At 34.6% G+C, this 27,853-nt stretch overlaps 1 protein-coding gene and 1 pseudogene across 1 annotated transcript in view; both read left to right on the top strand.

The window, feature by feature from the left end:
• Positions 1-27,853, top strand: part of LOC112312428 (probable ATP-dependent RNA helicase DDX60) — a 74,098-nt gene that overhangs the window by 22,941 nt on the left and 23,304 nt on the right. The window contains 17 exon segments of the mRNA XM_053911770.1: positions 850-965; positions 2,678-2,844; positions 4,431-4,683; positions 6,039-6,202; positions 6,667-6,816; positions 7,717-7,866; positions 9,493-9,612; positions 10,093-10,188; positions 12,883-12,998; positions 13,618-13,757; positions 15,477-15,586; positions 15,687-15,791; positions 16,373-16,498; positions 20,754-20,881; positions 22,197-22,355; positions 23,791-23,935; positions 25,879-26,031. Coding sequence (XP_053767745.1) covers positions 850-965; positions 2,678-2,844; positions 4,431-4,683; positions 6,039-6,202; positions 6,667-6,816; positions 7,717-7,866; positions 9,493-9,612; positions 10,093-10,188; positions 12,883-12,998; positions 13,618-13,757; positions 15,477-15,586; positions 15,687-15,791; positions 16,373-16,498; positions 20,754-20,881; positions 22,197-22,355; positions 23,791-23,935; positions 25,879-26,031 — 2,398 coding nt within the window.
• LOC112312429 (large ribosomal subunit protein uL6-like) lies at positions 3,646-4,363 on the top strand (annotated as a pseudogene).

Raw genomic sequence — 27,853 nt, 5'->3', positions numbered from 1 at the left:
TCTTTTATACCATATTTTTACTGTACACTTTCCATGTTTAGATACATAAATACTTAACCATTGTGTTATAATTCAGTACAGTGGCATGCTTTGCAGGCTTGTAGCATAGCAGCAGTAGGTTATAACATACAGCCTAGGGATGGAGTAGGCTATACCACCTAGGCTTGTGTAAGTGCATTTTACGATATTCACACAATGAGGAAACTGCCTAACAAGGCATTTCTCAGAACATATCTCATCATTAAGTGGCACATGATGGTATTTTACCTTTATATTTCTCCATTGTCTGGAAACCTCTGTTAGATTACATAAAATCCATAGACATTTTTTGGCATTTTTAAAAAGTCTGTTTTGCTCATTATCATATTTGGAGCATCTAGAAGAGTGCCTGGAACATAGCAGGAACTCATTGAGTATCTTGGAATAAATGAATAGTATGTTCATGGGTGTCACTTTTCCCTAATTTTTTCTTCTATGCTTGACATATTTTATAAGTACACACATACACTCAAACAAGCTAAAATAATGCAGAAGTGTCTCTCAACTTTAGAAATATCATGTCTTATAGGTAATGCTACATGCACTTCATTATTATTTGGTACATAATTCAATCCCACATACAAATAAATTCTTAATTTGCACTTTTTATTGCTATAGAGATGACATTTCTATGGATACGCTTGCCGACTTCTCGACTATTTCTTCATGAGATTCATTAAAAACATACTTTTGTTCATTTATAATTATAAAGTTAAGGGTAGAGACCCATTAAATAAGTTCATGGCTGTAGTAGAAACTAAGAAATTGTATGTGTTTTATAATATATGCTCTTTGATTTCTTTTTGCTAGTGATGATCCAGCTGTTACATCTCTTTCTAAGAAGAAAGAATTTGATGAACTCATACACTGGCATTCTTCTAGACCACTCAGTGATGATTTTGAAAGGATGAAGTGTGTCAGTGATGGTAAGTATAATATCGTCAACATTTTCAACATTCTTACATATTGAGACTTTATCCTATGTATAAGAAAAAATGACTCCTCTGAGATTAATGAAATCTAATGTATAGTCTTCTCCTTCTGTCTCTCAGGCCATCATGCAAATTTCCAATACCTTTCACATCAGAACCAGGAAGAAGCAAGTTTTTATAGTATGAAAAATGAGATTTCAATCAATCTGTTGGGGAGTGGGGAAGTTATTTTGTTGGGACAGGATCTCTTAAAATATTTTTTCTTGGGTTGCTACAACAAATTACTTTGTTTGTTATTTTAAATGGTCCTTTAGTTCTTTGTTCTTCTCAATGAAAAATTCCTGTTGTGTTATGAGACCCAATACCTTCAGTAATCACATATTTTCATTATTTGCCCAAATTACTAATTCTATTAACTACTTGGTTTAAAATACTGTTTAGTAATTGTTAATTAAGTGAAATAAGTCATAAATATTCAAATAACTTAGTAATTATTTTCACAATGAGAGATTCTGGGCCAATATAGTTTTCTAATCTTGTTATTTTCTTAATTTAAAACTGGTACATGCTAATCAGTGTAGGAAAATTAAAAATCAGTTGCACACAATTAGGATTCCTTATAGATTGGGAAGTGGCAGCCATATTGGTATTGCAGGTCTCTGACATACTCATTCAGCATCTATCCTATGAACTGAGAGTTACTATGTGCCCAGCTTTGGGCTGGGCTCCAGGTATTCAGCTGGGAACATGGAAGATATGATATATTCCTGCTCTTACAGTGCTCACAGTCTAGCAGGGAAAGCAGATGTTAAACAAACCATTACAGAAATATTTATTTAAAATTATGGTGAATAGTATAATCAGGTGCAAAGGGTATGAAGAGAGTCAGCTCAAGGGTTTGGGAAATTTTCCAGCCACATCTGGATGTGGAAGACAGCTAGCTGGGCATGCGTTAGTGGGGGGACCAGTAAGAAAGTGGGCAGAGAGCCTGTACTGCAGAGCGATGTGAGATGAGTCTGAATCATGTGGGGTTTAGTGGGGATTTTGAAAGATGGGTGGGGAACAGGGAACCACTAGAATGTTCGAACCACAGGAGCAATGTGCTCAGCTTTACATTTACTCGGCAGCAGTGCAGTACGTTCCTTTCAGTTGTGTCCAGTTCTGCTGCAGACTAAGAGGAGTCTGCAGATTGGCAATTCCTTGTTCCAGAGTCCATTCTATGATATTCCCTGGAATTGGATCAGTTGTTTTAGCCAAATATTTTTGACCTAATTTGGGGGTAGTTTTCAGAGATTCTGTTTCTGAACTGGAAGCTCCTGTGGAGTATTCATGTCCTTTGCTCTTGACCTTATGTCCAGTGCCATCAAAAATGCCAAAGGGCCGAGGTTTCTTTAGCAGTTTTGATGTCCTGGAAGCACAGGAAAGCATTGATTTATTCTTTGAGATGTACCCATGAGGTTTATAGATTGTAACAAAGTGAAAATGCAAATGACAGACACTGATTTAAATTCTACTATGTTGTTTACATATGGCTCAAATAATTTCCATTTCTATATCTCAATCTCAGTCTCTAACGTGTCTATAATTAGATTAGTGCAAGATTTAGGGGCTTTGTCAAAACCTTTTTCATGAGTGCTTTCTAAATGAAATTCTTGTTCACAAATAGCATTGTCAGTCTATTTTAATAATGTATTTATTTCCTACAGCAAAATCCAAAGATGCCAAAGAACAAAGGCAAATACAGAAATTACAGTGTTTTTATCACCTCTTTGGAAAATCTATGATAGGAAGTAACAGATCAGTAAGGGTTATAAGAGGAAGAGATCTGCCACCTCCAGAAAATTCTTCAGTGCAAAAGAAGAACAAACACCAGGTACAGTCTTGATCTGTCAGGGCTCAGTCCCATGCAGGTCCCAAGACGCTGCACATCCCGTGAGAGATCTTCCTCAACAATATCCAGTGCTGTGCACGTTGGTAATCTCATGTCTTGTCAGAGAAGAAAAAACCCACATTTTTCTAAAAAAAAAATAATAACTGTCAAATCAAGTATACTCTACTAACTATGAGTTAACAAATATACTTTTAAAATACTTGTAAAATGAAAAAAAAAGTGAAACGAAGAAAACAAAATCCTAATAGGATTTAAGCATTTTGGTGCATTGCCTTTAGTCATTTTCCCCTCATGTTATTGAAAATCTTTCAGAACATATTTTTGTGACTGTATAATCCATAGTGTGGCATGCTATTATTTGTTTCATTATTTCTTTTGAAATATACAAAAACAGGTAAGAAAAAAGGGGAGAAAATAAAACGCTGTCTCACATCCCACAGATAAACACTATTAACATATTCACGTACATCCTTTCAGTCATTTTGATTCATGATGTGCTTTCCCCCCAAAAAAATCCCTCTATATAGTTTCAACCTATTTCCCTACCTAACAATATACAATAGACATTTTTTCAGTGTTATTAAATGTTTCCACTATAGCACGTTATTTTCCAAATTTTAAATAGCTTTTTAAAAAAAGAGTATAATGGTCAAACATATTTAGTAAACTTAGACTATCTAGAAAAGGATTTTCCAGACTCCTCACATCCTCTGTGATGTGCTACTTCAATGTGCTAAATGTAAACTAATGACCTGAGATACTAAATATTTCTTTCAAAAAAATACCAGATGTGAAACCCATTCTCTTCTTGCCGCATTATTAAAGGATAATGGCTGTTCTCTGCGATCAGACTGTGGACATTCTAGGAAATGTGGACATCACTCTAAGGGACACAGTTATTGTGAAGGGCCCCAGAGGCAGCCTGCAGAGGATATCAATCACATCAACCTAGAACGCAGTCTCCTTGGAAAGAAAAGAAGAGACTCAGATGACCAAGTAGTGAGAAATAGAAAGGAAATGGTACCATTTGTGCTACCTGCAGTCAAATACAGAACGTAATCAAGGATGTTACCCTGGGCTTTCATTAAAAGATGAGATCTGTGTATGCTCACTTCCCCATCAATGTTGGTATTTGGGAGGATGGTTCTCTTGTTGAAATCTTAAATTTTGAGGGTGAAAAATACATTCACGGAGTTCAGATGAGGTCAGGTGTTGTTTGTACAGTATCTCAAGCCAAGAAAGCTGAGTGAGTTCTTAAAGGAAGTGACATTGAACTTGTATCAAATTCAGCTGCTTTGATTCAGCAAGCCACAACAGTTAAAAACAAGGATATCAGAAAAATTTTGGATGCTATCTATGTTTTCAGAAAGGGAACAGTCCAACAACAAGCTGATGAATAAGACTTAAGTTGTCCAGCTACAGGAATAGCAAGGTGCCAAATTATTTCTCAGACTTATTTTTGGTATTTTAAAGATACAATTAAAGCCATGAACTGAAAAAAGTCAAATGGATTATCTTGGAAACTTTTGTTTTATTGTTGGCTTTTCCTATTTCTTTGTTTTTTTTAGAAGACGAGTGCAGAAAAAATTATTGAGGAAAATCAAAAGAGACAGCTAGCTAAACTAGAGAAAAAAGAGGAAGAACGATGGAATAACTTGTCTGAATATATTGAAAAGGAAATTAAAGAAAATCCTACCTCTGGAATAAAAAGACTAGAGGATTTTATCCAAATATGCCATGTGAAGTCTGTAAAATTTGCTGCAGAAATGGTAGGACTGGATGCCTGTTTCAAATTCTGGATGGAACACTGTTCAAAAACAGGTGTGTAGACCATGAATTTTCAAAATTCCTTAAAACATTAATTAAAGGTCAGTAAGAACAGAGCAGAAGAATGGATGTTGGCCACATATGTTGATTTTTCTGGCCTGTATGACCTTGAGAATTCTTTGATGACTAAAGAGTAAGAACATCCCTTTTGTTTGATCCACTAATAACATTATGACCATTTGTGCATCTGAAGGGTGTTGGTGAGTAGATTTAATTTGAAATTCAATTTAGTAAAGAGTTCTTCAAGGTCAGTCATGAGCTGGCTACCTTATTAGGTGTCCACGTGGCTTCTGAAGAGAAGAGCATAGGACCTCTTCTGAAGGTGCACGGCGACATAACCACAGCCAAAGCTGCACACAGTGCATTCTCATGCAGAGTCGTCTATAGGTCCTGTGACGTTAGGCAAGACAACGTATAGTGAAACTACTTTTACCACAGGCTTATTCATAGTCACGAGAGTCAAGTTCCCAAGGCACCGCATTAATGTTATAATGAAACAGTCTTGAACAAAATGATGTTATCCAAGGACCTACTATGTATACATATATAAATTCTCACATTTCTCTGAGGTGGGTTTCAGAGGTGCCCTGATATTGTACCTAAGAAACTGAGGTTCCAGTAGGACAAGTTATGTGCGCAAATGTCAGTGACAGAGCAAGAACTTTAATACAACGTTCTTACTCCAAAGTGTATGCACAGTTTAAATAATTAGTTAAATTGGGGCATAACAGTGTTTGGATAAGGGCCAGAAAAATTAGTATTTTTCATTGGAGGGAAGATGAAAGGTATTTATCTTTTAATTGTGTTCATAGGAAAGTAAATAATAAAAAAATAAAATATGGAATAGCCTTCTTTTAAAAATGTCAATTCATCCCATTCTCTGTATTAATCCTTATGATTCATAATAACTGTTGCCATTTTGTATGAATTAATTTATATAATCTTAATAACCATATGAGGTAAGACCTATTATTAGTATCTCATTATCTACCTAAAGAAAACAAAGCTTAGAGATGTAACTTTTCAAGTTCCTAGACAAGTACAGGCAACTTAAATTTGAATTTCAGATAAATAGCATTTTTTAAAAATTCATGTCATGAAATATATACCTCACACAGGATCTTTTGCATTTTTGTTTGCTAAAGCTGGCAATCCTACTCTAACTTGAAGCCACACTCTTAACTGCTATGCAGTTGACTAGTCACTATGAATTCTTCAATTTTTATGAGTGATTCATATGAATATGCTTGCTATCCTTATTCTGCAATAAAATTAAATCAGGTTTAGGGGTATTATTATCGATGTCTTGTGTAACTTAAGTTATTCATGCCAATATTTTTTTTAAACAGAAGCAGGATCCAGAGATATAAACATAATTATTAACTTGATGAAAAGGATTCACATAATTCATGAAAAACATTCTGAATTATTACAAAATACACATCGACAAAAAATAGCCAAATATCTAAAATATATTGGATTTGACAACTTGGCACACTTACTATGTCCTCAGGTAGAGTTCTCTGGGTAAAATAATTTGAACAATGATATGTACTCATGAGATAATCCTTATAAGAATATTTTCTCTACTAAAGATGCCGTTTTAAGTTTGGCAAGAGTCCCTTAATTGAAACACAAATTTTAGTGAGTGTGTGTGTGGGGGGAGGGCTTGTTCATATTTAACAGCTATCAAAGATTATACTGAATTATAACTAAAAGATGAATTTCATATTGTACTTTAATTATATTCTATGGACCATAGTATTGCACATAAAACAATATTTAAAAATTATAGTGAAGATGTAGTATCTATATCTTATCCTTCATTGATTGTTAGCTCTAAACAATGTGAAACATGAAATAGTAATGTTGTTGAAGTGAACTACAACATGAGTGATATTAGGTTTTTTTTCTTTTTGCTCAGATTTAAAATTTCAAGTATGAAAATCTCATCTGTCATACTTATTTTCGGTGCAGGAATCAGGTTCCGAGAAGGGTATTTCTAAATATTCAGTCCACATGGGAGCAGCTCGGTTTCAGTTAACATTCATGGGCCCTTACTTACTTCGAGAAGAAAGAAGTGATCCAGATCCCAGAGTGCGTCATTTTATACCAGACACATGGCAGGTACTCATGGAAAAAATCTGCAGCCTGGAAAAGCCAAGAAACTTGATGGAGACAGTTGGTTCGGATCTCACCACGTGCAACAAGTTTGGGATGTGTAAATCGTTATAGAATATAACATAATGACAATGAAAATAAATCATGTTTTCACCGAAGACATAAAGGAATAAAGAAAAGAGTCAATTGAAATGAAAAAAAAAATTGGTTCTATTCAATGATAGAGCCTGGATTAAGAATTGAGCTAACTCCACTTAGACGGCTCTTATCAATTAAACTATGTAATTTTTATCCACATCAGTGTAATTTCAAAATGTAGTATCTGATGTTTAATGATATATATATTTGGCAAGAGTTTACTGTTTTCTGAAAGTAGTAGTGCTTTCAGATTGTCCCAAGTTAAACAACAGTCATTCATAATACATCATGATAAATAATGATAAACACATAGCCTATTACATACGTGCATGTTTTTTTAAACTGCCATTTTCTACACTGTATTCATTGGTTAGCCTTTTATTTATAAACAGAAAAATGGAACTCTAAAGAATAGTAGATTTTGGTAATTTTGATTTTAGTCTAAGTTTCCCCAACTCAAGCTAAAAAGAATGCAGAGAGCTGGGCTGCACGGTAACCTGGGCAGACCCCTTTGTGACGATGTCTGCATATTTGGGTATTTTTATCCAAGTTTAAGTGAAGAATTTTTTAGTAGCAAGTGTGATGTGAATTAAGTAATTTGGAAGTAACAGAATATGGTGATTCCCTTAACTACAGTACCTGCCCCCTTGAACACTACTGTGTCTCAGAAGAAACTGTGAATACTCATTTGCTGTAAAGTTGCCTTTAAATTACAATTTGACACTAAATATGTATTTTCAAAATGAAATGTGGTTTCTTTTTATACAGAGGGAACTTCTTGATGTAGTAGATAATAATGAATCTGCTGTAATTGTTGCCCCGACTTCATCAGGGAAAACTTATGCTTCTTACTACTGCATGGAGAAAATCCTGAGAGAGAGCGATGATGGGGTGGTTGTGTATGTGGCCCCAACCAAGGTATCGTATCCATAGGACACTAAATATCTTACATAACTTTTCTCCACTGTAGTTGTGTCCTTAATCCTAGGGAGGTACCAGAGTATACAGGTTCCATCCTTGCAGTCATGGATTTGCGTGCTTTGGTGCTGTGTGATTTTGAGCCAGTTTCTTACCTTAGTTTCTCTATGTGTAAAAAGAGGATACTAACGCTTACATTATACAATGGTCCCCCCTTATTCATGGTTTTGCTTTCCCTGGTTTTTGTTACCTGTGATTACCCATGGTCCAAAAGTATTAAATGGAAAATCCCAGAAGTAAACAGTTCATAAGTGTTAACTTGTGTGCTGTTCTGAATAGCTTGATGAAATCTTGTACCATCCCATTCTGTCCTGCCCAGGACCTGAAGCATTCCTTTTCCAGGGTATCTGGGCTATATGCACTCCCTGCCTGTTACTCACGTAGCAGCCCTCTCCCTTATCAGACTAACTGTCATGTCACTGCCGTGCTTGTGTTCAGTAACATCATTTTACCAATTAATGGCCCCAAAGTGCAAAACTAGTGATGGTGGCAATTTGGATATGCCAAAGAGAAGCCATGAAGCGCTTTCTTTAAGTGAAATGGTAGGTATGTATAGGAAAAAGCATAATACTGTATGTGAGGTTCACTGCTATCCATGGCTTCTGGCATCCATTGGGAGTCTGGCAACATATACTCTGAGGGTAGGGGGGGACTGCTGGACTTTAATTCTAAGCATTCAGATGATGTATGTAAAGCATCTACAATAATCCTTGGTGTCAGTATTGATCAATAGTGATTCCCTTCACCCTTATTTTTTAAAATTTATTTTATTGCTTAAACCCCCTTACGTCCAGCAATTATTAAAAATCAGGATTTAACACTTGTGAGAATTTTGCTGAAAGAAAACATCTGGTTCAGTGCCAGGGTTAAGGCAGCGTAGATAAGCTCATAAGAGACAACGGGAGAGGGAAAAGCAGCCGTTCTCACTTTGCTGTCACTGTCTGAGGAGTCACCCCCTGATCATTACAAGTGCTAAAGGTGTCTTTCTTTATAGCATCCCGTGTAAAACAACGTCAAGGGCTATTAACTGAAGCAGAATTTTTTCTTTTTCTGTAAGGGATTTGGGGTATTCCTTCCTTTCTCTTTCCCATGGAGAATACTTGATGTCAGGCCTTAAAGATACACTGGGAGAAGAAATTCAGAATGCTAGTGTTGGGAGGGGTCATATTGCATGGTCCTCCCACTTTACGGATGAGAAAACTGGGGATTAGTGAAGTTAAGAAATGTGCCAATATGGGAGAACCCACTAGGGTTTTAAATAAAAAATCATCATATGATTTCACCTGTAGAGATATCACATTTATGTGGCATAAATTGTTATTTATTGTTCTTAGCCATCACATTAATAAACACTGTAATGTATTATTGTACATTAAGGAAAACTTAAAATGGAACTAGTGGGAGGCATTTAGTATATGTAATTCTTTGATGAAGAAAGGATTATGTAAAATTGGTACTCTACGTTTTGCATGTAAATTTGTTCCAGATGGCTTTTTTTACTTTAAAAAATGTCTCCAGTGTTGTCAATAATTCCTGAATAGCGGATTATGTCTTTTATGATTTAAGGCTCTTGTTAATCAAGTGGTGGGAACTGTCTACAGTTTATTTAGCAAAGCATTGCCAAAAGGATTGACGGTGTGTGGAGTTTTCACAAGAGACTACCGCCACGACACCTTGAATTGCCAGGTACGTCATGGACGCGAACGCATTGTAGGTAACTCCATATATCAGCACTTTAGTAGGCACGTCAAAGTTTTAATGTGAGTATACACTGAACTCACAATTACCTTTAGAAATAGATTTATGTTTTACCATTGGTTATGTTATTTTTATTTAATAATTTGGATAACTTTTACAAAATTGTATTTTCTATGTAAAGTCAAATGCTTTTCATTTCTGAAATTTCAACACGAGGAAGCAGCTGCCTTCAGCGGTGATGGTTTCAAATTGTGATGATTTTATTTTCCCCATGTATAATGTGGGAAAATGTGTCTTAACAAAATCAGCTTAGCTTTTTGATAGATTTGTTACACAAATTTGTTCTCCTTTTCCACAAATGAGATTGAACATACTGTGTCATTTAAAATCTTATTGATGTTTAAAATTTGAAGCTTGAGATTTTTCTAAAAAATTAAGTCAATGCTTTTCTATTTTTTTTTTAAACAGGTATTGGTGACAGTGCCTCAGTGTTTGGAAATACTCTTGTTGTCACCTCGTAGTCAAAAGTGGGTAAAAAGGATAAGATATGTCATATTCGATGAGGTATGGTACCTTTCATTACTACTGCTCCACTAAATATTTTGATGTACATAGAACATGTAGCCATGTACTTTAGTAAAGATGGCAATCATATGGATAGTTATTAAAATAAATATTCACTTTATGGAAGGGATAGACTAATGTGCTGGTGGTAAAAGACGGATCTGGAAGGAGTGAAAATGGGAAAATGGAACAAATTATAGGATAAAAGTGATCATGATCAGTGGTCATGAAGTGATGTCTTTTGAAACAGGGATAAACAGGCAAATGGGCCAAAGAGCCCAGAAATAGAATCATGTATAGACCTTTTATTTAAGAAAAAAGTGGCACTGGAAACAGTATTAGAAAAACTAAAAATCCATATGAAGAGAAAAAAAATTAGGTTTGTACACCAACGTAACCCCAATAAATTCCAATTAAAAAAAGAAAAACAGTTACATTAACGTTATAATAAAGCACACCCACCAGACAGTGAAGGTCAGAATCTGGCCCTGTCCAGTGCCATGGAGTAACTGGGGCGATGGGAAGACTCATACACGCTGGAAATTTTTTTGACAAAACCTAAAGAATATGATACTTCATAAACAAGGAATTCCAATTCTAATTATATGCCTGAGGACTAGAAAAAAAGATTTTAGATCTACAAAACTAAGACAATTTAAGACCTCTCACACATGTGGACCAGGAGATGTACAAAATGTTTAGAGTAGCAACTCAAATGTCCATTAGTATGGAAATAATATGTGGTATATTCATATAATAGAATACATAGGACAATAAAAATAAATATAAGAGAATAATCTTAAAATATAATACTGAGTAAAGGACGGTAGACACAAAAGGACACATGCTATATAATTCAAATTGCAAAACCTTACAAAACTGGCAAAATCAACTTTACATTGTTTGTGAACACACATATGTATATATGAAGACATGTAATGAAAACCAAGTCATAATTTAAAAAACAACAACAACATAGTAACTATTGAAGGAGTTTGTTATAAAATGGACTTCTGAGAGACTAGAAATATTTGTCCTGGTTTATGAGAATTTTTGCTTCATTTAATTAATCTGGATAATACTTTGTTAATATGACAATCTATTTTACACAGTTTATTGAATGTTATATTTTACAATCAAACAAAGGTTAAAAAAGAATGCAAAGATTGGATTAGATAAAAGTAATTGTATTACACATATTGCTGTACATAAAATTCTAATAACTACCATTATTTTAATGTTTACTAGTGATATTTATTCTAAATGATTTCCAGCTATAATGCCATTTACTCTTTGGAAAAAAACCAATAAAGTAACTTCTGTTTTTATGGCTACTGAATTCAGGGAAAGAGAGATTCACTTTCCCCAGTTCACCCCATGTTAACTGCAGAGCCAAGGTTAGACAGAACACAGGCAAGTCTGCTTCCGTTGTCTGTGCTTTTCATGCTCTGTACTGCTTTTCCGTGCTGTGAGGCGGCACAGGCACGCAGAGGTGTCTGTCCCTGTAAAAGGGTGAAATTAAATGTCCTCTAATGTAACAATGAAGGAAAAAATTGCAAAATGTTCATTTTAAATCTTTTGTATCTTTAGTTAAAACACTAAAAAGAATGCTGCTTATGAAGTTTCTCTTCATTATAAATTCCACATTCATCTCTGATTTATTAGCACTTCAAACACATGCTCACAACTTTATTTATTAAAATGACCTTGTTATCAACATATTTCTGATGTCATTTACATATTTTTCTTTTCTCTCTCTCTCTATTTTGACTAAAAGCTTTTTGAAAGCTTCTCTTTACCTCTCCACAGTGCTTACTTCATAGTGGATAAGTGCTTCATGAAGGATAAAAATCTTCAGTAAAAAGCAGAAATAAAGTATGAACAAGACTTTTGACATTGAGTTGGTTTTTATCTCTTGTATTAATTCTGTAAAGTGTAGGCTATAATATACATAAGGATCTAATTTTACTAAATAAAAATATTGTTAGCTGAGAATCTTATAGAATTTGATTAAAATCAAGTCTTTTAAAGTTGTTCTGGCTTTCATATTATTATTAATTTCCCATGTCATTGTGGCAAACTAATAATAAATAAACTAATAATTACTGCACTTATTCTGTCCCCATTTACAGTCAGGGGACTAGGCTTTCTCTAGATTTCTAACTAGTACAAAGGAAGTGCTCTATGTATATTTATAGACTGAAGCCTGGAGAGCCTTATTTACATCAAATAAATTTGTTCCATAAACATTTTTATCTGCATTTCAGTGATAGAATTAGTGACACATGAGTAAATGTTTTATTTTTATAGAGATTCTTCTTCATCTTATCTTTTTGTGGTAATCGCTATAATTTATCCAGTATGTCATTTGTAAACAGGACTTACACAGTGTATTCTTTTGCTCAATTTGTTTTTGCTTATGAGTATTATTATCATGGCACGTGATAATCTTTTCACAGTTCAGGTGTCACCATGCGTCACAGAGAAGTCATCTCTCAGTACGTTGTTCTCAAACCCAGTTTAATTCTTCTCAAAATCATGTTGGGATTCTTTGACCAACTTTGTCAGGGGTGAATGAACATTACTGAATGTAAAAAGTGAAAGAAATAATAAGTTCTATTAGCAAAATGTATTAATATTTTGGGAAAAAATTGTACCTTGTTTTATACTGAGACCATGTAACCACATTGCCAGGTTCACTGTCTCGGGGGAGAAATCGGAGCAGAAGTCTGGGAGCATCTCCTCGTCATGATCCGATGTCCCTTTCTGGCTCTCTCTGCTACTATCAGTAATCCTGAACATCTCACTGAGTAAGTCTTAGTTTTGCATTCATTGTAATTGCTATTAGTGATGATGATAATAATAATTAATAAGCCAGTAGATTTTTTAAAGAGTGATATCTAAAAGAAAGCAAAAAAATCTCTTCAAGTAAGACTTATTTTCTTTAAATTTTGTTATATGTAACTAGAACACATTTGCTTCCATCCTTTGACTAGATAGATGTAATTTATATACCAGGTTCTTGGAGAACTTTGTGTGAGAGTTATTTAATTGTCCTGTTCATAGCTTGATATTTAGATTCCTAGAGAACAGCATGCAGCAGATTAGAACTATCCTTCCAATATGCTGTGCACACTACATTCCTGTACAAAACACCAAAAATGTTTTCAAAAATATGTCAACCCATATCACAGAAGTGGATATAACTTTAATTGCATCAATGACTTTCATAAGAAACCTCAAAGTATCAGTTCTTGGTGATTGCATGAACATAACAACTGATTAAAATATGTGAATGTAAATATAGTTTTAGTATGTCTCACGTTGAGAAGATTTTTATTAGAATCAATTTTAATGATTTTTCTTAGAAAACAACGGATGTAGTTTTTCCTGTGATGATAATACTTTTCTTTTTTTTTTAATAACTAGATGGTTGGTGTTAATTAAAAGATACTGGCAACATGTTGAAAGCACAATGGAAAATTCTGGTCTATCGCAAAATGCCTTGAAAGTTGCCAAGAAACAACAAAGAAAAGGAGTGGAAAAGCCGTCCTACAGAGTTAGACTGGGTATGACCGTCTCAACCCAGGAGAAGGAGAGCTCTGCATGCTTGTAATGCATTAGGGCATCTTACATGCATAAATCAATCTGATTCTTGCTACAACTCTGAAAGGAAATCAATTTTGCTTTAATATACAGTGGACCTTGAGTAAGAATATTAGCTCTAGAAGACTGATATGCTGAACGAAGCCCACACAGCTAACAAATGTGCATCTAATAAACCTGATGATCAAACTCTTTCCAGAGATTATCTCTTTTGAAACAATGTAAATTCCTGTATTATTCAGTGTGGTTTAAGACAGAACTGTAGCACAGATAAATGTTTCAACTCCTTATTTTGTAAGAAAACATGAAAGACAAAAACGTTTCCAGAGGGCAGTTCAGTTTTGTTCTACTGAAAAATCATTGCTTCAGAATAACCTGTTTTACTTGTAACCTGGTCTAGTTCTGTGTCATCACTCCTGTTTCACAGCACAGAAGCCTTTCTCTTCATGAGTTTTCTTGACATTTAGATTATTCATTGATCCTCACAACTTGCCTTTGCTCTTTACATTTCTTTTTCTGGGATAATCTTTCATCTACACTTGACCCAATTCTATCTATTTATTATTTAAGAGGTCTTGTCTAGAGGCACAGCTCAAATACAACCTTAATTCTCTGAGCTCAAGCCCCATAGTATGTCTGATGTTATGACATTTCCTACTGTCTATTGTAACTATTTTTATATGTCTTATTTTCCTTTGAAAACACTAGACATTTTAAACATATGCATATATATATCTAAGTAAATAGATAATATAAAATAAATTATGCATAAAACATTTTTAATCTATATCATGGTGTCTTTTATATGTACTCTAAATGTTTTACTACTGAATGAATGAATGTTGCTATACATTATATACTTGTGACTGTTTTTATATGAAGTCTATAAAGTAGTATAAAATTCTATTTTTCTGGCTACTTTTCAGCTAAGAGCTGCAGATACCCACGCGACACTAGTATTTTCACTTAACAAATGTGAAAATGCCCGCTGGGGGCCAGGTCCCATTATTGTCCCTAGAATTACAGTAGGAAACATCTTGCTTTTCTGGAGCTTAAAGTTTAATGTGGACACTGATTAAACAAAATGAATAGTAAATAAAGTAAGAAATAATAAAAAATAAATAGCATGCTAAGTAGTAGTAAGTGCTAAGAAAAAAAATAAAGCCCAGTGTAATATTAATAGACATACTTAGACTATTAGCTTCTTCAATTAAAGAAAAGGAACAGAAAAAGAGAAGAATGCATTCTTTCTTTGACCTGGTAATACTGTTCTTAAAGATAGAGAGATAATATAATAATAATAGTAATAGTGATACCCAATGTCCCTAATTAATTGTATGTCTATATATTTATTTATTTACCCCATGCCCCATTATACAAAGGCATGCTTTACAAGAATACATAGAGATATAAATTAGAAATTCATAATTAAATACTAAAAAAAATGGTGATATAATTGAAGATTAAGACCAGGAAGAAAAGGAAAGCACAGATAGGCAGTACGGATATATTGAATCCTCTTTCAAAGTTCTTCCCAATGACCAGCACTGTTTCTAATGATTTATTGGCAATGGGCTCATGCATAGGTCTTCCTAGGCCTGCTCGTAATTGTGAAATCATAATTAGGTCATTGTTTTGAAAGCAGACAAATCTTAATGATCATTTCAATCCTATAATTACAGTATGGTACAAAGAGCGATACAATGACCTGGAAAAGTATGTGTGTTCCCTCAAGGATAATGACTTTATCATTGAACACTATCACCCATGTGCTGCACTTACAGTCAAGCATGTAAGTATAAACCACTTTGGAAAATGTGTATGTACCCAGATTGTTAAACATATGTAGATGGAATGCAAAATTAAGAATTCTGATATTTTATGGTCTTTAGTTAGAGAAATATGGAATCCCTTTGGACCTTGGATTTTCCCCACGGGAAAGCATACTGCTGTACGATGCAATGGTGCACGTGTGGCCCGAATGGACAAGGATGCAGGTGTGTGCATATATACACTCAATGGCTGATGTCTTACTTCTTTGGCTATGGCAGTCCATTAACAATGAGCAAGTTCATGAATGGTTTTTATTCTGGTATAGATAAAGGCAGCATATTTCATTGTTTAGAATTTAAATTCCAGAGCCACAATGCTCCAGAATTGGGCAAGTTAGTTCTATTTTTTTCTATGATCCATATTTTTTCCTACCAAAAAAATATCTACTTTGTTGTGTTATTATGAAGATTAATTGAATTGCTATTTGTAAAATGCTTAGAATAGTGCCTCACCATGATAAAAACGATGTATTTTTAAAATAAACATTTTATACATTTTTATTTTTTATCTCTAAAACTAATTGCAGTATTAAAAGCATGTATGTGTTGGTACATTCTAATGAAAACCAAATAACATGCTACCGTTACATAGAGGACAGAACTGTCAGCCTACATGCAGTTAACTTTAACTGAGTATGGATGAAAAAGACTGCTGGAGAGATTTCCTTCATAATGGTGTAAGTGGAAAACTACAGAAAGGATGATGACTTCATTTTACTTGGTATTTGTGGGTCTTCGTTTTCAAGGAGTTAGAACCTGAAGAATTCAGCTGCTTCAAAAATAAAATAGTCATTATGAGGACAGATGCCAAGAAATATGAAGAGGAACTGAAAAAAGAAATGATTCGTTGGATTCAGCTGGACCCAAGCAAGGTAGCTACAACCATTTAGGATTTTCTTTTAATTTCATATTAATAAGAAAAGGACCTGACTTTAGGTTCAGGAGAATCACCTATAAAGCTCTCGAGGATTTGAAGATGAATACCCCATTGCCATGCTTTGCTATTCTAGCTTAAATGCAGTTAGCTAGATGTGGAAAAATGCAAAGAATCACTACTTGAGCTCCAGTTTGGACAACCCGCACATGCTGGCACCATGTCTTTCCTGAATCTCAAGTTGGGCTATTGCTTTTCATAGAAGACAGGACTTCTCTGATTTCTGATACAACTGGGTCATAACCCTGACTTTCTTCTCCAATATTTCCCCAAAGGAGACCTTTTGTCTGCTTTCTTATATGAATAGGTGACTGCCCAGTTTCTGTCTGTTGCCAACAAACTAGAGAGATTAAAAAAATATATAAGTAGTATTTAATTTATGTTACTTACTGTAAGTTGTGTTTTTTGACTTTACTTATTTGTGATGATAAAATCCTGATGATATTTACTTCCTGAAAATGGGTGCTACAGCATTTCAGTGCACAAGCAGTGGCCCATATCTATGGTCGTTCATATCCATGGTTACCCAGGGCTGACACACCAGACTGTTAGAAGAAAAAGAACATGGTCCCACTCATTTACATTTACCGATATGTAATATCAAACAGTCTTCACTACTTGGATCCCAAAGTCATGGTTAAGATGGGATTATTTCTTGATCAGTTCAGGAAACAGAAGCAAAATTTTAATTCATCCCTATTTTCTCATTCTCTTTCCATGGGAGATGGAACCCATTTTTTCTCCATTTTTTCTTTTTATTTTAATTTCACTCTGACTTGGGCAGACCACCTGATCTGCAAGCCTGAAAACCACCAAATGTCAAGAATTACTCTTATATAAAATAGAGGTTTGCAATACTAGCTGCTTATAAAAAATGCAGCTTATTAAAAATTCTGATTTGATTGGCCTTGTATGGAGCTGAAGCCCTGGAATTTTAAAAACAGATTCTATGAAATTTTAATGTGCAGACAGGATTGAAAGCTTTTGGTTTATCATTGCTATTATCTGGCTTTTAACCACTGGGATATAGAGGTACCAGCCTAGATCAAACTTAATTTTACTTAGTCCTCTTGACTTACAGTGTTTTAGGAGGTGGCAAATCCCTAAGCTCTAATTAGTTTCATCCAATCTCCTCTTCAGTAGGCATGAGTCATAGATTTCCTTCCCTTAGAGCAGGGGTGTCAAACTTATTTTCACTGGGGGCCACATCAGCCTCACAGTTGCCTTCAAAGGGCCGAAATAATTTTAGGACTGTATACATATAACTACTCCTTAACTGTTAAGGAGTTGAAATTACAGTCGGCCCTCTGAAGGCAACCGCAAGGCTGATGTGGCCCGTGGTGAAAATGAGTTCGACACCCCTGCCTTAGAGCTTATGACATACCTTGTGGCAGTCAGTGGTGCCATTCATAACATGAAAATCCTCTTTGCATCTATTGTATCCGGTCTAAAAATTTTTGTTGAATATTTTACATTCTTTTCACCTAAAATTTTTAGTTTTAAACATTTATTTTTCATTTTTAAATTTTAGATATTTTGTTTAAAATATGATTTATAGACCAGTAGGGTATATATAGAATATCAGTTGAATGAGTAACTGAATAAAATTATTTCTTAATTTTATTTTTTTTACCAGGCATCCTCTGGTATAGTAATCTATATTCTGCTTTTAGTTAATATTTATGTGGCCAGCTTTTTCTCTTGCTATATCATCATATTTTTATTCTATATTATTTTTAATGAGAAGACCGGTTATAAATATTACCTTATCCCAATTATTTTACTAGATAAAGTTGTTTTGATTTTTTAGTTATGTCACTTCTTTGTGGTTTGATATGGCTTTGATTAATGTTATAATTCTTACACTGTTGGGGATATCAACACATTTTCCAGTTATGAATTGAGATACCTCTCAGCAGATATTTAACAAGCCCTGGTTGACATACTTTAGTCCTAGAGTTGGTAACAGTCTTTTTTCCTGTGTTGGCATCTATAATGATTTCTTGTTTATCTGAAGTTCACGGACGCCTGTTTGTTCAGAACGTCTAGTTTTACTATATTTAGGAAAAACCTTTATTGTGAGTCTCATGTTTCAAAATGTCTTTTTAAAAATTTTTTCTTTGTATTTTTTTCTACTCCTCTAGTTAATTTTTTTTTTTAGCCATATATTTTCCTCTGTGGGCTCTTTTGGCACTGGACATATTTATTTATATTTTTCAGAACTTCTTATTCTGAGGTTATTGTTCTACTTCCAAGTCCTTATCAGCTAATTCCAACATCTTTATAATGTTTTATGTTTATCTGGGATAACTTTCTTTCCTCCTGAGAAGGGGTCATATTTTCCTTGTTCCTTATATGTTGTTATTTTGTGGGATTGTCTGCTTTTTGTTATTTTTTGGACTGTGAATGTTATATTGTAGAGATTCTATATTCTGTTATAGTCCTCGGGAGAAATAAAAAAAAATTATAACTTAAGTTACAAATTCTGTCTTCTGAGCGACAGCTAACATCCCCATTCTTTCATCCTTAGTTGGGCTGAATGGAGTTGTCTTGCCCACGTGCGGGTCAATAGTTAAATAAATTTGGGCTTAGTTTATTCATAGATTTTAGGAATTTTCTTTTGTAGGTCTCTTCTTTCTGGAATTCTCTCACTTTAGTGGCTATTGTTCTTAGCAGGATTTTCTGTTTCTTTACACAAAAGATTGCAGGATGGGGGTGGGAAAGGGTTTGTCAACGTTTTGGCTTGGCTGCATGTCCCCAGGCTAAAAGCCAGGAAGCTGTGTTTTTCCACTCCTGCTGTTCCCCTTCCCTGCATGCTCTCCTCCAGAACCTGTCTGCTTTTGTTCCGCTTTCCAGTCATTGTTTGGTTGTACTTTTCCTCAAAGTGGCAGTTGTTACCTGCAAGAGGGTGGGGTCCAGTGGGGTCTCGTTCAGCCCTAATGAAAGCAGAAAGAAGCAGGACTCCTGCTTTTCTCTTTTCTGTTCTCAGAGAATTTCTCTCACACTCCTGAAGGGGAATATATATCCTCCTAGATTGCCATAACTTTCTGGAAATTCCATTGGTGCTTTTCATATATACTGACTTATCTCTTTCTGTTCCATTTTACCTATAGTATATAGACTGTCTACTGATGAAAACACAACTACTTTTTCTCAAAATATTGGGCAACAGTATCAAAAAGAAAACAACCCTTCTCGTTTAAAGGTAGAGAAAGCTTTACCACAGCAATTTTATTTAATATTTGGCTTCCTCTACTGAAGCTGGAGCTATTGAGGCCTAGTGGGAGTCCTCTCGAAGGCCATAGGCCAGGCCAGGGAAGGCTGAATCACCAGGTTCTTGTGGAGCAGATTAATCTCTATGTTATAACAGTTGCAGATGGCTCCAGGATGTGTTTCTTCAGGGTGAGTCAACTGATGGAGTAGAAGAAATGAGAGAATGGAGCAAAGCTTGTTCAAGTTTTTTATGATAGATTTATTTATGATATATAAATTGAGTCATTAAACATAAACAAAAAATAAGAAAACATGATACATGTGGTTTGGAAAATTGGAAAAGTTACCCCAGTGTTTTATTCCTCCTTGAGCTTATATTGAACCACACGCTTCTCTAACCCCAACAATTATAGGGTTTTTTGGTTTAGTGGTTGATTTGTTGTGTCTCTCACAGCTGGGTTCCTAAGCCCTTGGTGAGTTAGCTGAATTCTCTTCTGTAATTGTATTTGTTCACGTTTCTTAGTTTTCCCAGGACAACCATGGTTTGCACCTCTTGTTTTTAGCCTCCTTAATCCTTCCCCCTTAACATTAATTTGGTATTGATATTGTACAAATTCATAACATCTGTTTGGTATTTGTAGAATTTTGAGCAATTTTGACTCGATTATGTTAAAGTCTTACTTCCCGTGCCTTGTGTTCACCATGTTAAGAACCAGCATCAATTTGTGACAATCTCTGTCCACTTCCGTGAACACCATCGGCATGATTGTAATGTAGTTGAAATATCATTCAAGTTTTCTTAGATTTTAACTTTATTTAAAAATGTGCATGATTTAGATATAATTTCCAGCTTACTCCGTGAAAATGTACTAAGCTTTACCACTTTGATTTTCAGTCTCAAATGCTGGCTGATTGTGACATCTTTTCTTCACAATTGTAAATATTTAATGACTTATTTTACTTATAATAATTTTATTCAGGTGGATCAATTACTAAAGTAGCTTAAGCCTCAAACTTTTGACAGTGCAGAAACAGAAAAGCAAAGAATGTTTCCCCGTTTTGTGGAAAAACTTAAAGAAATGAATAAACTGCCTGCAATATTCTTTTTGTAAGTAACATTTACTTACCTTTGTACTCAATATTGTATGAATTTGAAGACTTTCAAAAACAATAATTGAGGAAGGATATGGATGACCTCTGACTCATATTAGAATTTTAAGAAATTTTAACTCTATGTCGAAGTCCTATTTATGATATCAAGCTGGATATAGGATGAGAGGGAGGAACACCTGTCTTAGTAAAGTATACTTCAAAATCTAATTGTGTAGTTTAGTGCAGTAGAATTCTCTGGCTATCAGTTATTAGAAGAGTTCTTCATACCGTCAAAGTCAGATAAAAGGAAAAGGGTAAAGTGTAGCGTGCACTCGCCAAAAGACAGCATGTATGGTAACACACATGCATTCCATATGCACACGTATGACCTCGCAGTGTTTGTTCTCTGGGCTCTTTGAAAAGTGGCTACATCTACACTCATCACTAAAAAGGAAAGACCTTCTGTCTGCTCATTTTCCTTTTTCTGTTTTTCTCTTCAGAGCCTGAAAAGAAAGGTTAGATGGGGCTTGGTGACAACATCGAATAATTAGCAATCATGTTTTCATTGTACTTAAAGTACAGATTTTCCTTTGGGAAATATTCAATCAATCTATATGGATGAAATGAGCTCACATTCAGTTCACTGCACTTTGCTTCTTGGTGCTGGGCCCAGGACTCAGGGAGGCAGACACAATCTGCGACTGGACTGCCTGTGAGGAATTGATTGTAAGAGTAGTTGTGTGTGAACTTGAAACAGTTCGATTCAATAGTTTAGCTAGTCACGATAAATACAGTTACATAATGTTTCAGAATTTAAGGCATTCTATAGATGTTAATAGTGAATATGAGGAGATACTTGTCACTCTGGGAACATAGGAGAGTAAAGTAGTAAATTATTCATTGTAAAGCAGTCTGTTCCTTAAAGGTATAACATAATATACGTTTGAAATAAATACGTGATAATGGCATTAGGTGCTTCAGAGTTTAGTGGGAAGAGGCATCAGCGGGCTAGGGTGGTTACAGACACTTTTACAAAGGGGCTGGGCCTCAGAGTGTAGGTATTCTAGCCCAGGAGGAGAGAGGAGGAAACCTGGATCTAATTTAATCTGTTCCTTTTGAAACAAAACAAGATCTCCAAAGCAAACAAACAAATTAAAGGTAGATTATGAATAAAATTACATGATTATATAATCTATCTCATATATAATCCATATATGAGAGATGTAACATATCTCACAATATGAGATATATCTATAAGATATATGAATATATATATAAAAGAATGATGTTAAGATGAAGTTTTTAAAAATTCTGATAAATTTTAAATTTAGATTCAACATTCACTCCGTGGAACGATCAGCTTCACGACTTCTTACAAGTTTGATAATGAAACAGGATACGCATAAAGACCCAAATTCTCAAAGAGAGAAGAAAAATTTGAACAAGAAACTATGGAAAGCAGTAAAGTCTCAAAAAAGAAACTGTGCTGCGTGAGTATTTTTACTTGAGTTGTGAAATTTTGAAGTTTAAAATAAATTGGATGAGTCTGCAGCTGTTTTTATAATTCAAACTTGTTTTTATAATGTGATAATGTGATTTTCTGTCTCCTTTATATGACACATCAAATTAATTGACTAATACTTCACTTTTGGGAGGACATCCAGGAAGGGACTTTGTTGAGTATTTTATAATATTAAAAAATTATATAATAACTTGCAATAATTTTCTTCATTGTACTAGCTTCTTTCCTTTTTCTTAGTAGTGCAAGTTACACATTTGCTTTTTAGAAATTGCAAGTTTGTAAATTTGCTAGAAATAAATTGTATAATGGTTTACACTCACTTTTAGAAGATAGCTATTAAAATATCAAATAGCTAATTAGAACAAATTCACTAACGTAATTGTCTTTTTATATAATACAGGAAATAAGATTTTTTTGTATTTTTATGCCTTTATTGTCTTGTTATGAAGTATACCAATATGTGAAGAAATGCCTCTATTTTTGTTTCATCCTAATGTACGAATTAACCTGGAAAACGTGACGTAGGAATTTTGTTACATAACTTAGTTTGATCATAGTTACACAATTCTCACCCTCACTCAGGATTCTTTTCTAGCATTTGCCCTACTGATTCTTGAAAGAAATAATAACCATGATGCAATAAATTATACTTTTCTGACTGTTTCCTGTGCTGGAGGTGGTCATACAGAATAGGTTGGAATCCTAGAAGAGTGAAGCTGCAGGTAGGATGGCTGATACAGATCTGTGTCAGTGGCCCAGCAGCTGGTCACCCTTCCTCTGTATGCCCTTCCACCCAAGCAATGACTTATTAAGAAGTACCCTGATGTATCTCCAGGTTCATTTTGGCATGTGCAGAAAGTCAATTATAACCTATGTTAGGAAGAAGACAGTCTTGCAGACAAAATTATTCTGTACTTCTTCAACTATAAAGAATTTGCATTTTTATGCAGTTATTAGGAAAGTTAAATTTTTCTATCAAATTTAATGTCAAAAATATTGTTCCACTGGAAACAAATCGATGTTTCTCTTTCTCCCTTCCTCATTCTCTCAAATCAATAAAAAGATATTTTTTAAAAAAATATTGTTTCACTGGATGTAGAAAATAAATTAAAATTTGGCTGGCATGAGAGATAGGAGAGGTGTAGAAGGTTTTTCTATTTTTTTGTTAGGAGCATTTTAATGAATATATTTAAATATACTTTAATGGGAAGCTGATAAAAGAGACAATTGAGGTAATTAAGGCCTGATGAATATTCTCTACTAAGCACATTGTGTTTCGGGTTTGAATTATCTGCATTAATTTTCACCTAGCATTTATGTATATAACCTCAAACTTAAAAAAAAAAAAAGAAGAACAAGCTAAATCAATATATTTACTGATTTTCCATATTTCTTATATTCAGATTTTTTAATTCAGATTCAGGTGTCAGAATTCAAAGAATCATAGTACTGGCCGCTGAAATAAAGGAAATGAGGAAAAACCTTAAGAAGTATTATGAAGTGAGTCCAGACTGTACTTATGCAGACCGTACAGTTGTGGATAACCAGGTAAGGGAAAGAAACAAGGGTACATTCAGGTGTCCAGGTGGGCGTGTTGACCTGCTAGGGCTGCTGTAACAAAGTGCTACAGAGTGAGTGGCTTAAACAGCTGATGCTTATTCTCTCCCAGTTCTGGAGAGTTGAAGTCAGAGATCAAGGTGTTGGCAGGGTGGGTCCTTCCGAGGGCAATGAGGGAAGGATCTGTTCCAGATCTTTCTCCTTGGCTTACATCTTCTTTCTGTATCTTCATTATCTTCTTCCCTTTTCTGTACCTGTTCAAATTTCCTCTTCTCATAGGGACACTAGTTACACTGGATGAGGGACCACACTAATGACCTCATTTTAATTGAATTACGTTGTAAAGAACCTATATTCAAACACAGTCACATCTCGTACTGGGGGTTAAGAGTTTCACCTAAGAATTTTTGAAGAAACAGTTTAGTACATAAAAGTCCACATAGTGTCTATGTTCTTATATGGAATTTATAAAACATGCAATACAGTCTAAATCTTGAAACTATAAATTGGACACTAAAGTTGGAGGCCAGAAAAATTAAGATAAGTTTGCTTGAGCTTATACAGTCATTTAAAAGCAGCTTGAAGATTTGTGCCAAAGTATAACTCTGATATCTATGAAATTGTATTTATTAATTGAAGTTAGTTATAACTATTTCTATATATAGACAGATATATTAAAATTAAATATATATATTTTTCTGAGCTATAGGCTTAAACAACAACTAGCTAAAAGAACCTCAAAATCATATTTGTCTTTCTTCTGAAAATTCTTTCTTGTCTGTTTTTTTTTACCTATCTTGTGCCTAGTTCTTCAAAGTGGAAACTGTGGAGTTAGGATGTCTTATGCTTCTCCCTTATAACACACCTCATTCAGAAATGTAGCTCTAGAACATGAATAGACACCCTGAACAATGGGTGCTCATAAAATGTTTGTTGGTTGACCTCACAGTTCATGGTAGTAGTCAGAGAAATATGGTTATTACTTGTTTATGCCTTTTTCTTTCCTTAAGTTATGGGAGAGAGGAGAAAAATAGGCAGAATGAGAGAAAAAAGGATGAAAAAGAAAAGAAAGAGAGGAAAAATAATAGTGACTGACAAATAGACAAAGCATACAGAAATAGACCCAGGGAGTTTCAGAGAGAGAGAGAAAGGAGAACAAGACAGAGGGAGAGAGAGAGAGGCAGAGAGAGGAGAGAGAGAGAGAGGAAGAAAGAGAGGGAGGAATAGAGGGAGGAGTGGGGAGAGAGAGAAAGAAACAGAGACGGACATAAAGATAACACAAAGAAAAAACAGGAAGACACAAAGAATGAGAGAGAGAACAACCAACACTGATCAGACATGACTGGAAATGCTAATGAAAAAGAAACCCAGTAAGTTAGATTTGAATTAACAGCAAAAATAAAACAATATTAGGGTGGTAGCAAATTAGACTAAGCTGAGAATTTAGGCAGGGATGGGTTTTGGTACTAGCCTCAGGGTACTCTGGTCCCTCACCCCTCTTACCTTCTCCCTTCAGTGTTTCCTCATTCCCTGAGGGTTCAGTCCATTAGAGCTATAACCAGTGATTTAACAGTTTGGGACCAAGGGTAGGTCTCAACCATGCAGTGGGTATGGGGAAGAAAATGGGGTACGTGTTCCTGACAAAGAAATAGATGATGAAAGCATCACCACGTGGAAGGTTGGGTTGCATTTGCTGGTATCAGATATCAGACTTTGAATATCAGGTACTATGAAACCATTCTACTAAAATACCATCCATATATTGGGCATTTTGTAGTTTAAATAGGTTTTGGATTCTGGTCACAACTATTTACAGAAGTGTGTCCAACTCTGCATTGATTTCCAAACAACTTTTTAACACATGACATCATTGTTAAGTTGAAAGATGAATGCTTTAAGTTGATACTGCAGACTCTTTGTTTGGAATATTTCAGACTTTATCAAAGATCTTATACAGACTGAGAGGAACAAGAAAAAGCTACAAACTGTACAGTCTGCTAAGGCGGGGCATCGGATATCACCATGGTTCAATGGAATATAAACAAAGACAAGTCGTAGAGATGCTTTTCAGACTGAAGCACATCAAGGTTGGTGAACTCTGAGGATAACTTTCCTAAAAGCAGTGCCCTCATTCCTTTGGCCTGAGTAGGAGGAAGAAATGTACTCTGACATAATCCCTCCACTTGGGGGGATGTTCTGCTAACATTTTAGGATATTATATTATGTTCTTTCAAATATATTTTATATAGTTAATATATAATGCATATGCAATTAGGGATCCTGTGTGCCTTGCCTAATAGTATATAATTAAGTTTATTATGAATTAGCATTACATAATGAACAGTTTATGAGTACATGATAATATACTTACATATAATTCATTTAAACATTCTGCTATGTTGAAATTTTTGTTTATAAACATATATCATTATTTTGGATTATTGATGGGATCAACTGATTCTGCAAAGTGACATCACTGTTTCAAAAAGCAAAAGTAATTTTCAAGCTCCAGAAATACATTGATAAATTTCTTTCCTGACTTACTTCATTTGTTTACTTCACCTTGACAAATTTTGAGTATTATGGTTAAAAAATGGAGTTATAAATACAGTGCAGAGAGTATCTTATATGACATGCACCCAATTTTCCATTTTAATACTTTACATTAGTATAGTACATTTGTTATAATGATTTAATATTAATTCACTTTTATTAACTAAAGTTTATACTTTATTCAGACTTCCTCAGTTGTTCCTCTAATGTCCTTTTTCTGTTCCAAGATCTCACCCGGGATGCAACATTTATTTATTTGTCAGACCTTTTTAGGCTCTCTTGCCTGTGACAGTTTCTTAGATTTGCCTTGTTTTTTGAAGATCTTGATGGTTATGAGGATAATTGACCAGATATTTTGTAGAATATTACTCAGCTGGGAGTTCACTGATGTCCTTCTTCATGATCACATGGGGTCTTATGTGTTGCTTGTAGGAAGACCTCAGAGGTAATGTGTCTTTGTCATCATATTATATTGGGGTTACAGACTATGGACATGACACCACTGTTGATGTTAATCGTGAGCATCTGGCCGAGGTCATATTTGTTAAACTTATCCACTCTACAGCTATCTATTATGGTCACTTACCATACTGCCCCTCTGGGAAGGAAGTCACTATGCACAGCCCACTCTTAAGGAGTAGGTAGTTCAGTTAAACTTTTGTCCTTATAGTTGGACTATCTACATAAATGATTTAGAATTATTCTGTACAAGAGTTGCATTTCTTCTCCCTCATTCTTTTATGTACCCAGCATTTATATCAGTATGGACACATGGGTATTTATTTTATACTTTGGATGTAATTCAATGCTACTTTACTTATTTTCTTGTTCAAATTGTTCCAGTTTCAGCAATTGGGAGCTCTTTCACTTGCTTTCTCTAACCTTTTGGCATGCTTCCATCATTGTGAGTTGTTTGTTTTTGAGTACTTCCTTACTTTCTGGCAAAGTAAGATGCTCACTCATCTTGTATATTTCTTGCCCCAGCCTTAGAATAAGTCATGTCTCCAAAGAGCCCTGATTTCCTTTAGATGAGCCTGAGAAACTTACAATCAAAAAGAGGCAAAGGAGACATGCCTATCAAATGTCATATGGTACCCTGGGTGGGTCTGACAAAGGACATCAGGTAAAACTAAGGAAATCTGGGGGAAATAGGAGCTTTAGTTAATGATATTGTGTCAATATTTTTTCATTAATTGTAACAAATGTACAGGACCAATATAAGATATTAATAATAGAGAAAACCGGGTGCAGAGCATAGGAACTCTGTATTATCTTTGCAAATTTCTGGAAATCTAAAAGGGTTCTAAAAATAAAGTTTATTTAGCAATATGTTCTTTACATGTATTAAAGTATGCA

The sequence above is a fragment of the Desmodus rotundus genome, chromosome 9, assembly GCF_022682495.2.
Source record: "Desmodus rotundus isolate HL8 chromosome 9, HLdesRot8A.1, whole genome shotgun sequence".
Classification (NCBI taxonomy): domain Eukaryota; kingdom Metazoa; phylum Chordata; class Mammalia; order Chiroptera; family Phyllostomidae; genus Desmodus; species Desmodus rotundus.
Note: the sequence above shows the minus strand (reverse complement) of the source record. Positions and strands in the feature narration are given on the sequence as shown.